The sequence below is a fragment of the Cucumis melo genome, chromosome 12 (genome assembly GCF_025177605.1).
Source record: "Cucumis melo cultivar AY chromosome 12, USDA_Cmelo_AY_1.0, whole genome shotgun sequence".
Lineage (NCBI taxonomy): Eukaryota > Viridiplantae > Streptophyta > Magnoliopsida > Cucurbitales > Cucurbitaceae > Cucumis > Cucumis melo.
The window spans coordinates 21,528,271-21,542,350 of record NC_066868.1 but is presented as its reverse complement, the minus strand read 5'-3'; the positions used below and the strand labels follow the sequence as shown (position 1 = coordinate 21,542,350).

The 14,080-nt window shown below is 35.0% G+C and overlaps 1 protein-coding gene across 1 annotated transcript; it reads left to right on the top strand.

Annotated features, from left to right (window-relative positions):
• The first annotated feature begins 222 nt into the window (after nucleotides 1–222).
• LOC103488135 (DNA damage-binding protein 1) lies at nucleotides 223–13,810 on the top strand. Its single transcript, XM_008446727.3, has 19 exons — nucleotides 223–559; nucleotides 1,162–1,210; nucleotides 1,751–1,810; nucleotides 1,900–1,991; nucleotides 3,220–3,271; nucleotides 3,436–3,498; nucleotides 3,716–3,765; nucleotides 6,126–6,201; nucleotides 6,498–6,707; nucleotides 6,848–6,954; nucleotides 7,058–7,166; nucleotides 7,648–7,848; nucleotides 7,941–8,156; nucleotides 8,845–8,955; nucleotides 10,465–10,740; nucleotides 11,169–11,449; nucleotides 12,106–12,457; nucleotides 12,544–12,828; nucleotides 12,992–13,810. Exons 1-19 carry the CDS (start codon nucleotides 456–458, stop codon nucleotides 13,571–13,573), a joined length of 3,276 nt encoding a protein of 1,091 aa, XP_008444949.1. The 5' UTR covers nucleotides 223–455; the 3' UTR covers nucleotides 13,574–13,810.
• Nucleotides 13,811–14,080: the final 270 nt, after the last annotated feature.

Below are 14,080 nucleotides of genomic sequence, written 5' to 3'. Positions count from 1 at the left end.
ATATACTTAAAAAGCTATTTGATTAGCTTTCAAAGACTCGAATTTTTTTTCTTCCAAATAACTTATTTTTAAATTAATGTTAGAAAATGTAATCTAAACAACCCTACGTCAAAATTTCAATAACTAACCATCAATTTCCATGAAAAAGCCTATCGGCCATCAATATTTCGAACTTGTTCGTATTGTTTTAGTATTTAACATTTCCTTTATCCGAAAAATTGCTACCGCTTTATTTCTTTCTTTCTTTTAATTTTAATTTTATTTTTAATTTAACTCTTCCTCTTGCCGAAATCTCTCTTCTTCCGTGGCTTCGGCCGAGCCACTCTCGCTAGAACGTACACAATACAAACACAGAATCCGGCATTTCTACGCACTGTTTAAGCATCCGGCAAGGCCTAGCCTAGGGTTTTGCCCAACCCAACGAACAACTGCACGCACCATTTCCTAGCTCGAAGATGAGCGTCTGGAACTATGTCGTCACCGCTCACAAACCCACCAACGTCACTCACTCCTGTGTCGGCAACTTCACCGGCCCTCAGGAGCTCAACCTCATTATAGCGTATGTTTCCCCCGTTTTTCTTCATCTCTCTGATCCAACTTTTCACCCTCTCTCTAATTCTCACTTTTCCGGTTCTTTTTCAACAGCTTGGATTGAATTGCGTCTTCTTTTTTAATGTTCCTTTCGTAATCTGTTGTTTTTTTCCCCCTATCTACTGAGTTCGTTTTTCTTTTTGGTCAGTTGTTACTCTCATTTTAGATTTTTCTTGTGTTGATGGTTGATTGAGGAGCTAGGGTTTTATTTCAGTATTGAAGGGTATATGGAAATTGATAATAAACCAAGCTACACTAATGCACGGCTGTTCACCGTTTTGTACAATGAATTTCTTCTCCATTTGACCCGGTCTATGTTGTCCTGATATGTTTTTTCGGTATGATCACAATAAGATTTTCTTTTTCGTTTTTTTTGGTGTTTTTGTGTTTTTTGGTTTGTTTATTATATGTTAAGAATGGAACGGCTACTGCACATGCTTCAGATTGTGGTTGCCGGGTTCACGTCATTTTATTTCATTCTTGTATAAGCTTTCTTTTTGTCATTGTGACTTACTTTAAGAATGCTATGCAATGCTGATGAAGTTATTCACACCTAAAATTGGGCTACAGGAAATGTACCCGGATTGAAATTCATTTGCTTACTGCTCAAGGCCTGCAGGTATTACCTTTCTTTCTTTTGCTTTTGATTCATCTTTTATGATCCAATTATAGGGAACTGGAGATATTTCAGTTTCAGGGGTTTTAGTTTGAAGTTGAAATAGGTCATGTAAATTGATGTGGAACGTTGTAGTCCATGTAAGTTACTAAGTTTATATCTTCATCAAGTTATCAATAACCATGGCTTGTTTTGAACCATGAAAATACTGGCTACTTCATTTGGTCTGTAATGGTATAAACTTTTGAAATTGTATACAATTTTTCACATTTCACGTGAGAAGTAATTAAAAGGGTCATGTGAAAGAAAGAGGTGGTTTATCAACTTTCTAAGTTATTCACCACAAGTCCAAGGATTGTAAACTTTGCTAGAATTAGCATAGCTTAACTGGCATAAGTATATACGATAGCTTTGAGGTTAGAGGTTCGATCCCTCCACCTCATATTGTAAAAAAAAAAAAAGATTGGAAACTCTGATCGGTTATTATTTTACCTTGAATTTGGTCACATAGCTCATGCCTATCTTGCTGCATCTGCCATGCAGCCTATGTTGGATGTTCCGATATATGGGAGGATTGCGACACTGGAACTTTTTCGCCCTCACGTGAGTTCTATCTTTTCCAAAGCCCTGATTAGTACCACTCCATGAATTTTCCCTTATTTTTGTGACTTTCTTTCCTGCACGTTAAATAGGGAGAAGCCCAAGATTTTCTTTTCATAGCAACTGAGCGGTACAAGTTCTGTGTTCTTCAATGGGATACTGAGAGTTCTGAGCTTATTACAAGGTTCAAGTATATCTATAGTTGCTTTTCATCGTCTTCCACTCCTGCCCCCCTCTGTTATTCAGAGTTCTGACTACTTTTACCTATTTGATTATAAAAGATGCCTGTTATTGTTATTGATGAGCTTGTAATGAGCCTGGTTGCTACCTTGGATATCTAAGCAATTGGAACACGTTTTTCATCATGGGAACTTTTCAAATGTCTCTATTTTAATAGAGATTGTTTAACGTTTCTTGTATAATGGTAGAAAACTTCATATGTCTGTGTTACTTTGGGGGATTGGTGTCTGTATGCTATAACGGAATGGGATACATGGTGGTTATTTTTCATGGAGAAAATAAAAAATATAAAACGAACCTGAAGAACATGTTGTTGCTATCCTATTTACATTTCATTAATTTTGTGAAATGGGATTCAGAAGCTCTACAATTTCTGCCAGTTCTGAGAATTGGTGAAGAATCTTGTATCTCTTATTATTCATTGTCTTTTGAGATTTTATTTATTTATTTATTTAGAGTGATAGATTTGGAATTGCATCCTATCAAAATGATTTTATTTTCAGCATAATTGATCCGAAAATTACTTTATTAAACCTAATCCATTGATCCTAAAAAAGGTAGACCACAAGTTTTAAGTTTGAAATAACTATTTTTTTTTTACTTTTATTGTTCTACTTTCGTAATAAATGGATAATATTTACCGCGTGCATCTCCTGATCTTTAGTGGTTTATTTGGTTATTGTTTCTTTGTGATTTGAGATTTGCTCTTTTCATTATATCAATGAAAATTTCTGTTTCCATTTTTTTAAAAAAGGAATAATATTTAACCTAAAATTTTGGTTCTTATTATTATTTTTAATTCTCTTATTGATAAGATCCTTTTATATTGATCAATTCTAAAGTATTAGGATGGCATATTCATCCTCTAGTTGTAGCCAACTTAATCTATTTATATCTTTTAATATCTCAAATATTGTTGAGTCTATGATTTAACTTTGTATGTTTCTATTGAAGTATATTTGTTTTTATGTTAAATTTGCATGTTTTATCTATAAAGAAGTATTATGTACGAATATAGACGTATATTATATGGATAAATGTGTCCCCAATGTGTCCATGTCCTACTTTTAAACCAATTGAACTATTGTTGTGTCATGTTCCTTGTCTGTGCTTCTTAATAGTAACATACTTCTAAGTGCATGTTCTCACAAATTTCTTGGCGTGTCTGGCAGGGCAATGGGGGACGTCTCAGATCGCATTGGTCGTCCTACTGACAGTGGTCAGGTACCACTTGTTTAGGATTTATATCAAGCTGTTGGTCATTTTGTTTTCATGTTTTCTAATTTATAATTTTTTTTTCTTGAGAAGTTTTTAGTATCTCAATGTAGTTTGAGAATATGTCAAGAGCTTCTTTCATGTTTTTAGTATTGTTTTTCTTTTATCTGCAGATTGGTATTATAGACCCAGACTGTAGATTGATTGGGCTTCATTTATATGATGGTCTATTCAAGGTGTGTACTTGTAGTAGATGTCAATTAGTTATGCTCTTGGATGCCTTATATTTGTGTTCGGCTTTTCAATTAAATACTCACCACAGCTTTCACTTTTCAATTATCTGTTACATTCTGACTTCTCAAGTAGTACTCACTAATGCTACCATGGCTTTCAAATATCTGTAACATTTTGACTACTTTGGATGATGAGCGAATTCATTTGCTCTTTTGCCAGGTTATTCCTTTTGACAATAAAGGACAGCTCAAAGAAGCATTTAACATTAGGTACTCAATTTAGATTACTGGTTTTATATTAATTATGAAATGTAGGAAGTTTCAGGGGGTGGTTTATTTTTTTGGCTATTCTTTTCTCTGCCATTTATTTCTATTTTCTTGCAACAATTTCTAATTGTATAAAATAAATAGTAATAGTTATGTGGTAATTTGTTCTGTTTCTTCTCAATTATTTCTTATGTACCTCTAAATCATAGATTTGAAAATATTATATGGTTTGATCAAACAAAATATTGGAGTACATGGTAATAGTTTTCAATATTGAGGAAAATGTTTTTTTTTTTTTTTTTTTTTTTTGAGTAAAATCATGTAATGTTGATACTGGGTATAATGCATTTAGGCACGCTATTAGGATAGGACTTAGGAGTGGGAAAATCAGTAGGTATTAAGGGTATTTTAGTAATTGTTCGAGGAGTTTGTCTGGAGAGTTTTGTTATACATAGAATGAGAGAGGAAGGTTGGAGAGGGGGATTTTTTGTCGTCTTAGGATTGGATGGCATCTCAAGAGAAGTGGGTCGAAGTGCCTCAAATACTTGAGTAGTTATTGTAACTTTGTTATCTTTTATTTACAATACGTCTGGGTTCTGTTATCAGATATCACTGAAAAGACTACATTTGGGTTATATTAGTTTCATTGGTATCAGTGGTGTAGCCGAAAAACCTAACCAGCAGATTTTATTGTGAATTAAAAGAATCTTACGGGTCCAAGTTCCTTGAATACTTTCTGTTTTCATTAATGGTTGTTCGATAGGAAAGTGATGGTGGTTGTCTCTCAACTTTAGGTTTGCTACAAACGATGTTTGGAATTGCGTTTGGACTCCTAATCCTTTGGAGAGCTTCTATGTCCTTTTTTAATCACTTATCGGACCCTTTTCCCATTAGTGAGTCAATCTTGATTTTCTTTGAAGGATTGAAACTTCCAAAAAACCTACTGTGAGTCCAAAATGATAAGCTCTAAAGCTGGTTGCAAAAATATTCTTTGGATTTTGGACACCTAAACCTTCAAAGGGTTCTCTTCTCATTATTTCTCTTTATTAAGCGCAAACCATAATCATAGGAGGCTAGAAATAAATTATTCTCTCCTCGTTGTGGAAGGTCAAGGTTCAGCAAAAGGTTGAGTTTTTTCTTTCTTTCTTTATTTTTATTTTTACTTTTCTAATCCGATAGTAATGGTCAGAGTAAACCTTCTTTCACTCACTCTTTCATGGTAAGGTTCGTACCGTTGTACTGCTTGGAAACTAGTTCTTTTGGAAACTAGTTCTTTTTGCTATTTTATGGACATTTGACTTAAGAGGAATGAGAGAATTTTCATGGGTTCTATAAAGATTGTGGGATGAGGTGTAAGCTCTAGCCAAATTTAAGGTTTTCCTACTGGGCTTATTATTTTTGGACTTGTAATGAAACCTCAACGAGGAAAGGTGGTACAAATGAGGAAACAAAGTAGTAATGGAAGCATCACCAACCACCAGTTTTCCCCAAACTACATGTTAAAGCCACTCTCCCCTGAGCGTTGTACTTAGTTTTAGAAAAAAAGACCACTGAAAGAGAACTTTCCAAGGTTTAAGTGTGACTTTATCCCCATCAAGTTCAATTCAAAGGGTGAGGACCATATCACGGATATTGAGGGTTTGTATAATGTTTTTAGAAGAAAACCACATTTGTTTTTTCAAAATATTTCTTGTGCCTATAAGATCACACTAAGTAAAGCCTGTCTCACCTGCTATCCAAAATTCTCTCACCATATTAATGTTGCTACTGTAATAATTGGCCTAGTAAGATCTTATCTAGAAACATTTATATTTACATCTGTGATTTTACTGAAATTGAATGATTCTATCATTTTATGATTCTTTTGTAATTATCAGCTTAGTATGATTCTTTTGGATTTTATTCCATGGTGGCCACCTACCTAGTATTTAATATCCTACAATTTCCTTGATATCCAAATGTTTTAGGGTCAAGGAGTTGTTTTGTGAGATTAGTCGAGGTGCATGTTAGTTGGCTCGGACGCCCACGTACATAGAAAAACGATTCTTTTGGAATCACTTTCTGTAATTTAATGTGAGGTTTCTCCTGTTTCTGGGGATGTCTTTTTTGTTTTGCCCTTGTATATCCTTTCGTCTATCTTGACGGAACTTTGGTTTCATATTAATTAATTTGCTGAATCTGAATGCTGTTGTTAGGATGAATTATTTCAAAAAGTTTGTTAAATCTACTGTTGAAGTAGATTTATGGTTCAAAAAAAAAAAAAAAAAAACCTACTGTTGAAGCAAAATGTTTTATCTACAAGATAAGATTTTGAAGTCTTGATTCATTTGACTATGGCTTATTCCTTTGGGCATTTATTTCAGGCTTGAGGAACTTCAAGTTTTGGACATCAAGTTCCTTTATGGCTGTTCAAGACCTACAATTGTGGTTCTTTACCAGGTCTATACTTTGCCTTTCTCATATTATATATTTTTATGTTGTATGGAAAATGTCAGATAAATTGGACCATTAGAGAAATTCTGCAAATGTACACAGTACATTGTTCTTAATAGTTTTAGTATAGTTCTACTTGGCTGGATCCTGTAGAGTAATTATTTAATCTTGTTTTGGTCTTTCTTCCCCCTCCTATTTCCTGCCTTTTCTTGTGAATGGTTGTGCTATATATTTTATCCACATGCTCTTGCTGTTTCTTGGCAAGATTGTCTGGTGCTTACTTTTCCTTTTAATGTTTTCAGGATAACAAAGATGCTAGGCATGTTAAAACCTATGAGGTTGTTCTAAAGGATAAGGATTTTGTTGAAGGTCCGTGGTCCCAAAACAATCTTGATAATGGGGCTGCTGTGCTAATACCTGTGCCTCCACCACTATGTGGTGTCATTATTATTGGAGAAGAGACAATTGTTTACTGCAGTGCCACAGCATTTAAAGCAATACCCGTTAGACCTGTATGCTATTGCTAAGATCTTTTAGTATTTTAGATATCCAGTACCATATCTCTGTATTTTTAAACTATACCTTTGCTAAAAACTATGGCTTTTCTTACCTTTTTTCCTTGACGTACTTTCTTATAAGTTCTTCACTTTAGTCTATTACCAGGGCATATGGAAGGGTCGATGCTGATGGTTCAAGGTACTTGCTTGGTGATCATGCTGGTCTACTTCACCTGCTTGTCATAACTCATGAAAAAGAAAGGTAAACTAATCCTTGTTCGTAGTTTTATGGCAAATTTTGGTAACATTCTTAGTTGATTTGTTTGTTTGTGAATCTTGATGTTTCCATTTGTTTCTATCTGTAGGGTGACTGGACTTAAGATTGAGTTGTTGGGGGAAACATCTATTGCTTCTACAATCTCATATCTTGATAATGCTTTCGTATATATTGGGTCAAGCTATGGGGATTCACAGGTATGGTTGATATGGATATCATATATTTTCTTTCATTCTTTCTCAATGAAAGGCATACTTTTCATAAAAAAAAAAAATCATATATTTTCTAATGTAAAATTTGGTAAAATTATTCTTATAGATTTTGGGTTAGAGGCTTAATTCATCATCACTTTTTTCTCTTCTCTTGATGGAATTCCATCCTTAATTTGAATGATGAAGAAACTGTGCAAGAGGCAGAGATGCCGAAAGCATTGACGATTTGTATTAATGATTCATCATCACTATCGGATGTTTCACGGCATTGGTCAGTTTTACTTTTGATATTGATAGGAATCTATACAACTGATTGACTGAGCATGCATTGCATATAGGGATTAATATGAAGTATCCATCTCAGTTACAGAGAGTATAAAATTTTTTGCAGTGCGCATAATGAAACAAGTAATACATGTGGGTAGTTGGATAGATAACAATAACATGTGTGATGGTGCAAATGCAGCTTGTTAAGCTAAATGTACAACCTGATGCAAAAGGATCATATGTAGAAGTTTTGGAGAGGTATGTCAACTTGGGGCCTATTGTTGATTTTTGTGTGGTAGACCTTGAGAGGCAAGGCCAAGGGCAGGTTGTAACATGCTCTGGAGCCTATAAGGATGGTTCTCTTCGTGTTGTTCGTAACGGAATTGGAATTAATGAGCAGGTTTGCATATTTTATTAGTCTCGTATTATGTTAATGATAAGTTCATTCTATCCTGGCAAATTTCACGTGATACCTATGTATGGGCTTTGTAGGCATCTGTGGAACTGCAAGGAATAAAAGGAATGTGGTCACTGAGATCTTCTACTGATGATCCATTTGATACATTTCTCGTTGTAAGCTTTATCAGTGAGACTAGAATTTTAGCAATGAATCTTGAGGATGAATTGGAGGAAACAGAGATAGAGGGTTTCAACTCTCAAGTGCAGACATTGTTTTGCCATGATGCACTGTTTAATCAACTTGTTCAGGTAGATCTCTATTCTGAGTAATTAAATAATTGACGAAATAGGGAGCTCTTTATTAAAAAGTACTAGCTTAGGAGTTTTACTTGGATTTAATTAATTAATAATTAATTTTGTTAAGGTTTTAAAAAACACAACTTTCATTGAGATTTGAGAAAAAATAAGGAATATAAGGGCATAGAAACCCCCCCCCCCCCCCCCCCCCCCCCCCCCCCCCCCCCCACCACCACCAAAGAAATGGGGTCCAATGTCTAAGATATTGCCTAAGGAGTAGTTACAAAGTGTTTACGAAGTTGAAACCCAAAGGGAGACATAAAACTTACCCAAGGACCAAATAGCACGAAGTCCCTCTCCAAACCTCTAAAATACAGATTGTTTAGAGGGATGGGGAGGGACCCTAGCGTGGTCCTTGGTCAAGTTTCATGTCTCTCTTTAAACTTCGGTTTCAAAGACCTTTTATAACTACTCTTTAGGTGTATTTTACTAGAATAAAACTAATTCGATCACCTTTTCTTTAATGGGACTTTTTGTACTTGATTTTCTTGTATGTCCTTGTATTCTTTCATTTTTTTGATTTCTTTTATCAATAGACAGATTTCTATTAAAAAAAATTGCTTACCTAGATATATTTCTCATGGTTGGACGTTCCTTTTGCGATTTGGTACCTGCTAATTACAATCAAATGCTATGTCAGGTTACTTCAAGCTCTGTAAGATTGGTTAGTTCTACCACTAGAGAACTTCTCAATGAATGGAATGCGCCATCAAACTACTCTATCAATGTTGCCACTGCTAATGCCTCCCAGGTGTGCTCATTTATTTTTGTCAATTTAATAAGTTATTTCTCTTTATGTTTGAATAAAAATTGGTGAAAAATTGAGTGTTCAAGCCATATTGCTGTGCCACTTTATGCCTTTACGTCGGATAGTTATTGAAGGGAAATATTATTATTACAAAATGGAAACTCAAGGAAACTTCTGTGAAAAACGTGAATATGAATGTCCTTCATTTTGAGCTTTTTAGCATTTCTACTTCCCAGTTAACAAGAAAAATACACAGATACTTTTCAGTATTAGTGATTTGTAGATGACATAATTTTCTTCAATATGCTATTGACCATCTTCAATTAATGTGATGTTTCCTATTCAGAAAATCAAAAGATAGGATTCAATTAATGTAATGTTTCCTCAATATCTTGATTCTTACGCAACTGAAAAATATTTGAAGTCTCATGCAAGCTAGTAATATTTTAACACTGGTACATTATGAGAACCATTAGCGACCATAAGCAAGGTCTCTCTTCTAGGCATGCCTGTTAATTCTTCTATCACACTTCTTGGTGGGTCAGACAGGTGCTAGGATGCTTATTTCTTCAAGGAAAGTTTATTGATATCTTAACGAAGCCCTTGTTTCTTTGTTTATTTTCATTAATTTCTTCTGTCTCATCCATTGAATCTCACGTTTATGCTCTAAAGGAGATTGAGCCTCAAGTTTTTGAAAAACGCTGGTTGCAGCTTATTACCTGATACTGCATGATGCGAATTTAAGAGAGATTTGTTTTTATCCTTACGCCACTGTTTGCCCTCTCAGTATCCTCTCCTTTCTGAAAAATCAGTGTCGTTTCCTACATTTTTTGTTTGTCTAGCAAGTTTTTCACTGATATTCACTACTTCATTCTCTGAAACTTTTATCCCATACCAAAAGACTATTAGTTTTAGAGTCCTAATATGCCTTTCAGGTCCTGATTTTAGATGAATTACTGGTTAAAATTGTGAAAGTAGAGATTATTCTGATACATAGCTTTATGATTCATATATTTTGTAATTTGTGCTTTAGTATCATTTCATTATATCAATGAAACCATCATGGGTTGGTCTAGAGGTAGAAAGGAGACATAGTATGAATAAAAATGGCTAAGGAGTCAAAGGTTCAATCCATGGTGGCCACCTACCTAGGAATTAATTTCCTATGGGTTTTCTTGACACTCAAATGTTGTAGGGTCAGGTGGGTTGTTCTACGAGATTAGTCGAGGTGCGTGTAAGCTGGCTTGAACACTCATGGGCATAAAAAAGTTTATTTCAATGAAAAGTTTTTTCTTTCCCTTTTTAAATAAGATATGGAGTGATTGCTCTCTTTTTGAACGGATACTTTTAATGTACCATGGATGAATTAAAATCTTTGAGCGAATGAATTTCATCTCCAAGGATTGCACATATCAGTCTCGCTCTTGTTCTTCTAATATTGTGTTTTCTAATGTTAAGTCTTTTCATTTAAAGGAAAGACCATTAATTATTTCTTGTTCCCTTACATGTCAGGTTTTATTGGCAACTGGCGGCGGTGTTTTAGTTCATTTAGAAATCTGCGATGGATTATTGGTTGAAAAGAAACATATACAGTTGGAGCATGAGATTTCATGCCTCGACATAAACCCAATTGGTGACAACCCTAACTGTAGTCAACTTGCTGCAGTTGGAATGTGGACAGATATAAGTGTCAGAATATTTTCATTACCTGACCTGAATCTCCTTACCAAGGAACAATTGGGGGGAGAGATAATACCTCGTTCAGTTCTTCTTTGTACTTTTGAAGGGGTATGTGTGTTTGCTCTTCCCTTATATCTACCTTGATTTATTTGGTGTGGTCAGTTCAAATCTGGATCTGAAATGTGAATTACTTTATAAAAGGAAAAGCCATGATGTAATGTGTTGGTTGTGGAGTGGAGGAAGATACATGCTCATGATGTATTCTTAAACTTGTTATGGAATCTATGTCACCTACCTCTTGGCAATATGGAATTTTATTTATTGACTTTATCTGGTCTTAATTGAACTTGATTTTGTATTATCAAGTATTGCCTATGCTAACTAAAAACCGTGATATCCAATAATTTGCCAAACTTTTTAACCTTACTTGAATGGGATCTATTCAATATGTTGAACAGTGTTTTGAGTTCTAAGGAAATACTTGCAGACTTGCTTACTTCCTTTTTCGTGAATTTTGTATGTTATTTTGTTTTCAGATATCTTACTTGCTGTGCGCCCTTGGAGATGGCCATCTGTTGAACTTTATATTGAACACAAATTCAAATTCTTGTGAGCTAATGGATAGGAAAAAGGTTTCCCTTGGAACCCAACCTATAACACTCCGTACGTTTTCATCCAAGAATGCTACGCATGTATTTGCTGCATCAGATAGACCGACAGTCATTTATAGCAGTAACAAGAAACTACTTTACAGCAATGTTAATCTGAAGGAAGTTAGCCATATGTGTCCTTTCAATTCTGCTGCTTTTCCGGACAGGTACTTCTGTTTCCTTTTACTCGGTATTTTGGGGCTCTCAAGTATCACATTTGAAAGTAATTTTGGAAGGTTAAAATAACTTTTGTACAAAATCAGTCTGAAACATGTTTTTTCAAATCGAAATTCATTTTTATTTTATAGGAATCTCATCTAAAAGTGTAAAAGCAAAACATTGAATTGATCATAAATGATTAAAGACTGACTTTGAATATGGCGAAAGGTTTTAAAATTACTCCCATACATAGTCCATGTCTGTCCTCTTTTTTACAAACTTTACGTAATTTTTTTAAAAGTACAATAATGTGTATGTGTGTATATCTTTTTCCGAGAAACTGCTTTCACTAAGATATTGAAATAATTTATAATGACATGAAAAAACAGCCCCACAAAAAGAACATCCAAAACCTATGATGGAAACGAAATCCAACCTAAAGTAACAAGACTTATAGTGTGATTATGTATAATTGAAGTCCTTGTAAAGGGAGTTTGTGGGCTTGATTTTTTGTATTCCGTATATTCAAAGTTCTTATATACATGACAAGAAGTAACAAGATCTATATGGTAATTTAAAAAAAAAAAATAGACTGACCTCCACAGTTTGTATAGGTTGTTAGTAAATGGCTTTATGTCCCAATTATTTTTGTTTTGATTGTCAGCCTTGCAATTGCAAAGGAAGGAGAACTCACAATTGGTACCATTGATGATATTCAAAAGCTTCATATCCGCTCTATCCCGCTTGGGGAACATGCACGCCGTATATGTCATCAGGAACAGTCAAGAACATTTGCCATTTGCAGTTTGAGATATAACCAATCAGGCACAGAAGACACTGAAATGCATTTTATTCGCTTGTTAGATGACCAAACCTTTGAGTCCATTTCAACCTATGCTCTCGACACTTACGAGTACGGGTGTTCTATTCTTAGCTGCTCTTTCTCAGATGACAATAATGTATATTATTGTGTTGGAACTGCCTATGTTATGCCGGAAGAAAATGAACCAACCAAGGTATTAGTAAAAACTATATATTTCAAAATCTGAGAGCAGGAGCTTCTATTTATAATTAATCTCTTGTTATCCGTTCTCCCTTATAGGGCCGGATATTGGTTTTTGTTGTTGAGGAAGGCAAACTACAGCTTATTGCTGAGAAAGAAACTAAGGGATCTGTTTATTCCTTGAACGCCTTCAATGGAAAGCTGCTGGCTGCTATTAACCAGAAAATTCAATTATACAAGTGGACGCTTCGAGATGATGGTACTCGTGAGTTACAATCTGAATGTGGGCACCATGGACATATACTTGCTCTCTACGTGCAAACCCGTGGAGATTTCATTGTTGTTGGTGATTTGATGAAGTCCATATCCCTGTTAATCTACAAGGTTAGACTATTTCATGACTTATGGACTGCTCGTCTTCAATCTAGCCACTAGAACAATATAGAAACCCCACCAATTTGAATGCTTTATTTATTTGTAGCCAAAATTAACTTGGACCAGGATTTCTTTATATTCTGAATGCTGATTGTTGTTATGCTTGTACTAGCATGAGGAAGGTGCTATTGAGGAGAGAGCCCGGGACTACAATGCAAATTGGATGTCAGCAGTTGAAATTCTTGACGACGACATTTATCTTGGTGCTGAAAATTACTTCAACCTCTTCACTGTTCGAAAAAATAGCGAAGGAGCAACTGATGAGGAGCGCAGCCGCCTAGAGGTGGTTGGTGAATACCACCTTGGTGAATTTGTTAACCGGTTCCAACATGGGTCCCTTGTAATGCGTTTACCAGATTCTGACGTTGGTCAAATTCCAACTGTCATTTTTGGCTCTGTCAATGGTGTTATTGGGGTCATTGCTTCACTTCCTCACGATCAATATGTATTCTTGGAGAGGCTCCAATCCAACTTGAGGAAAGTGATCAAGGGTGTGGGAGGACTGAGCCATGAGCAATGGAGGTCTTTCAACAATGAGAAAAGAACTGCAGAAGCCAAAAATTTCTTGGACGGGGATCTAATAGAGTCATTCCTCGACCTCAACCGCACTAAAATGGAAGAAATTTCTCGGGCAATGGGTGTTTCGGCCGAGGAGCTTTGCAAGAGAGTAGAAGAATTGACAAGGTTACATTGATCTCCAACCGGGCTGTACTTCTATTCAATTTGATTTATTCATTGTTTCTCACTAGTCCGGAGTTACGTTTGGATTTGGATTACTATCTTAGTTTTGATCTAAGAATTATAAACTAATGTGCTGTATATTTGGTGATCTTTGTTCATAGAGCCTTTCTGTGTGCTCTGCTTTATCACAGAGCATATATGGTTCAACATATAGCTAATAGATCATATTTAAGACTTACACTCCTGGTAATTTGTCAGACTTCTTTTTTCTTCTGATTTTAATTAATAGGTTTTAAATTTAGCATAAATTTAAGCTAACAATAATTTATTCAATGGTTTAATAATATACTCGAACTTTGAATAAAATGGAAAATGACAATATAATGTGTTATCCTCGTCATTGGGCTGGTCTGGTCTGGCTCTAAAAACGAAGCTCGACTTAGGATCAAGCCTAAGGGCCTAAAACATTGTTTGGGCTTAAAAACACACATATCCACTTCTTGGGGGCCCAAACAAAAAA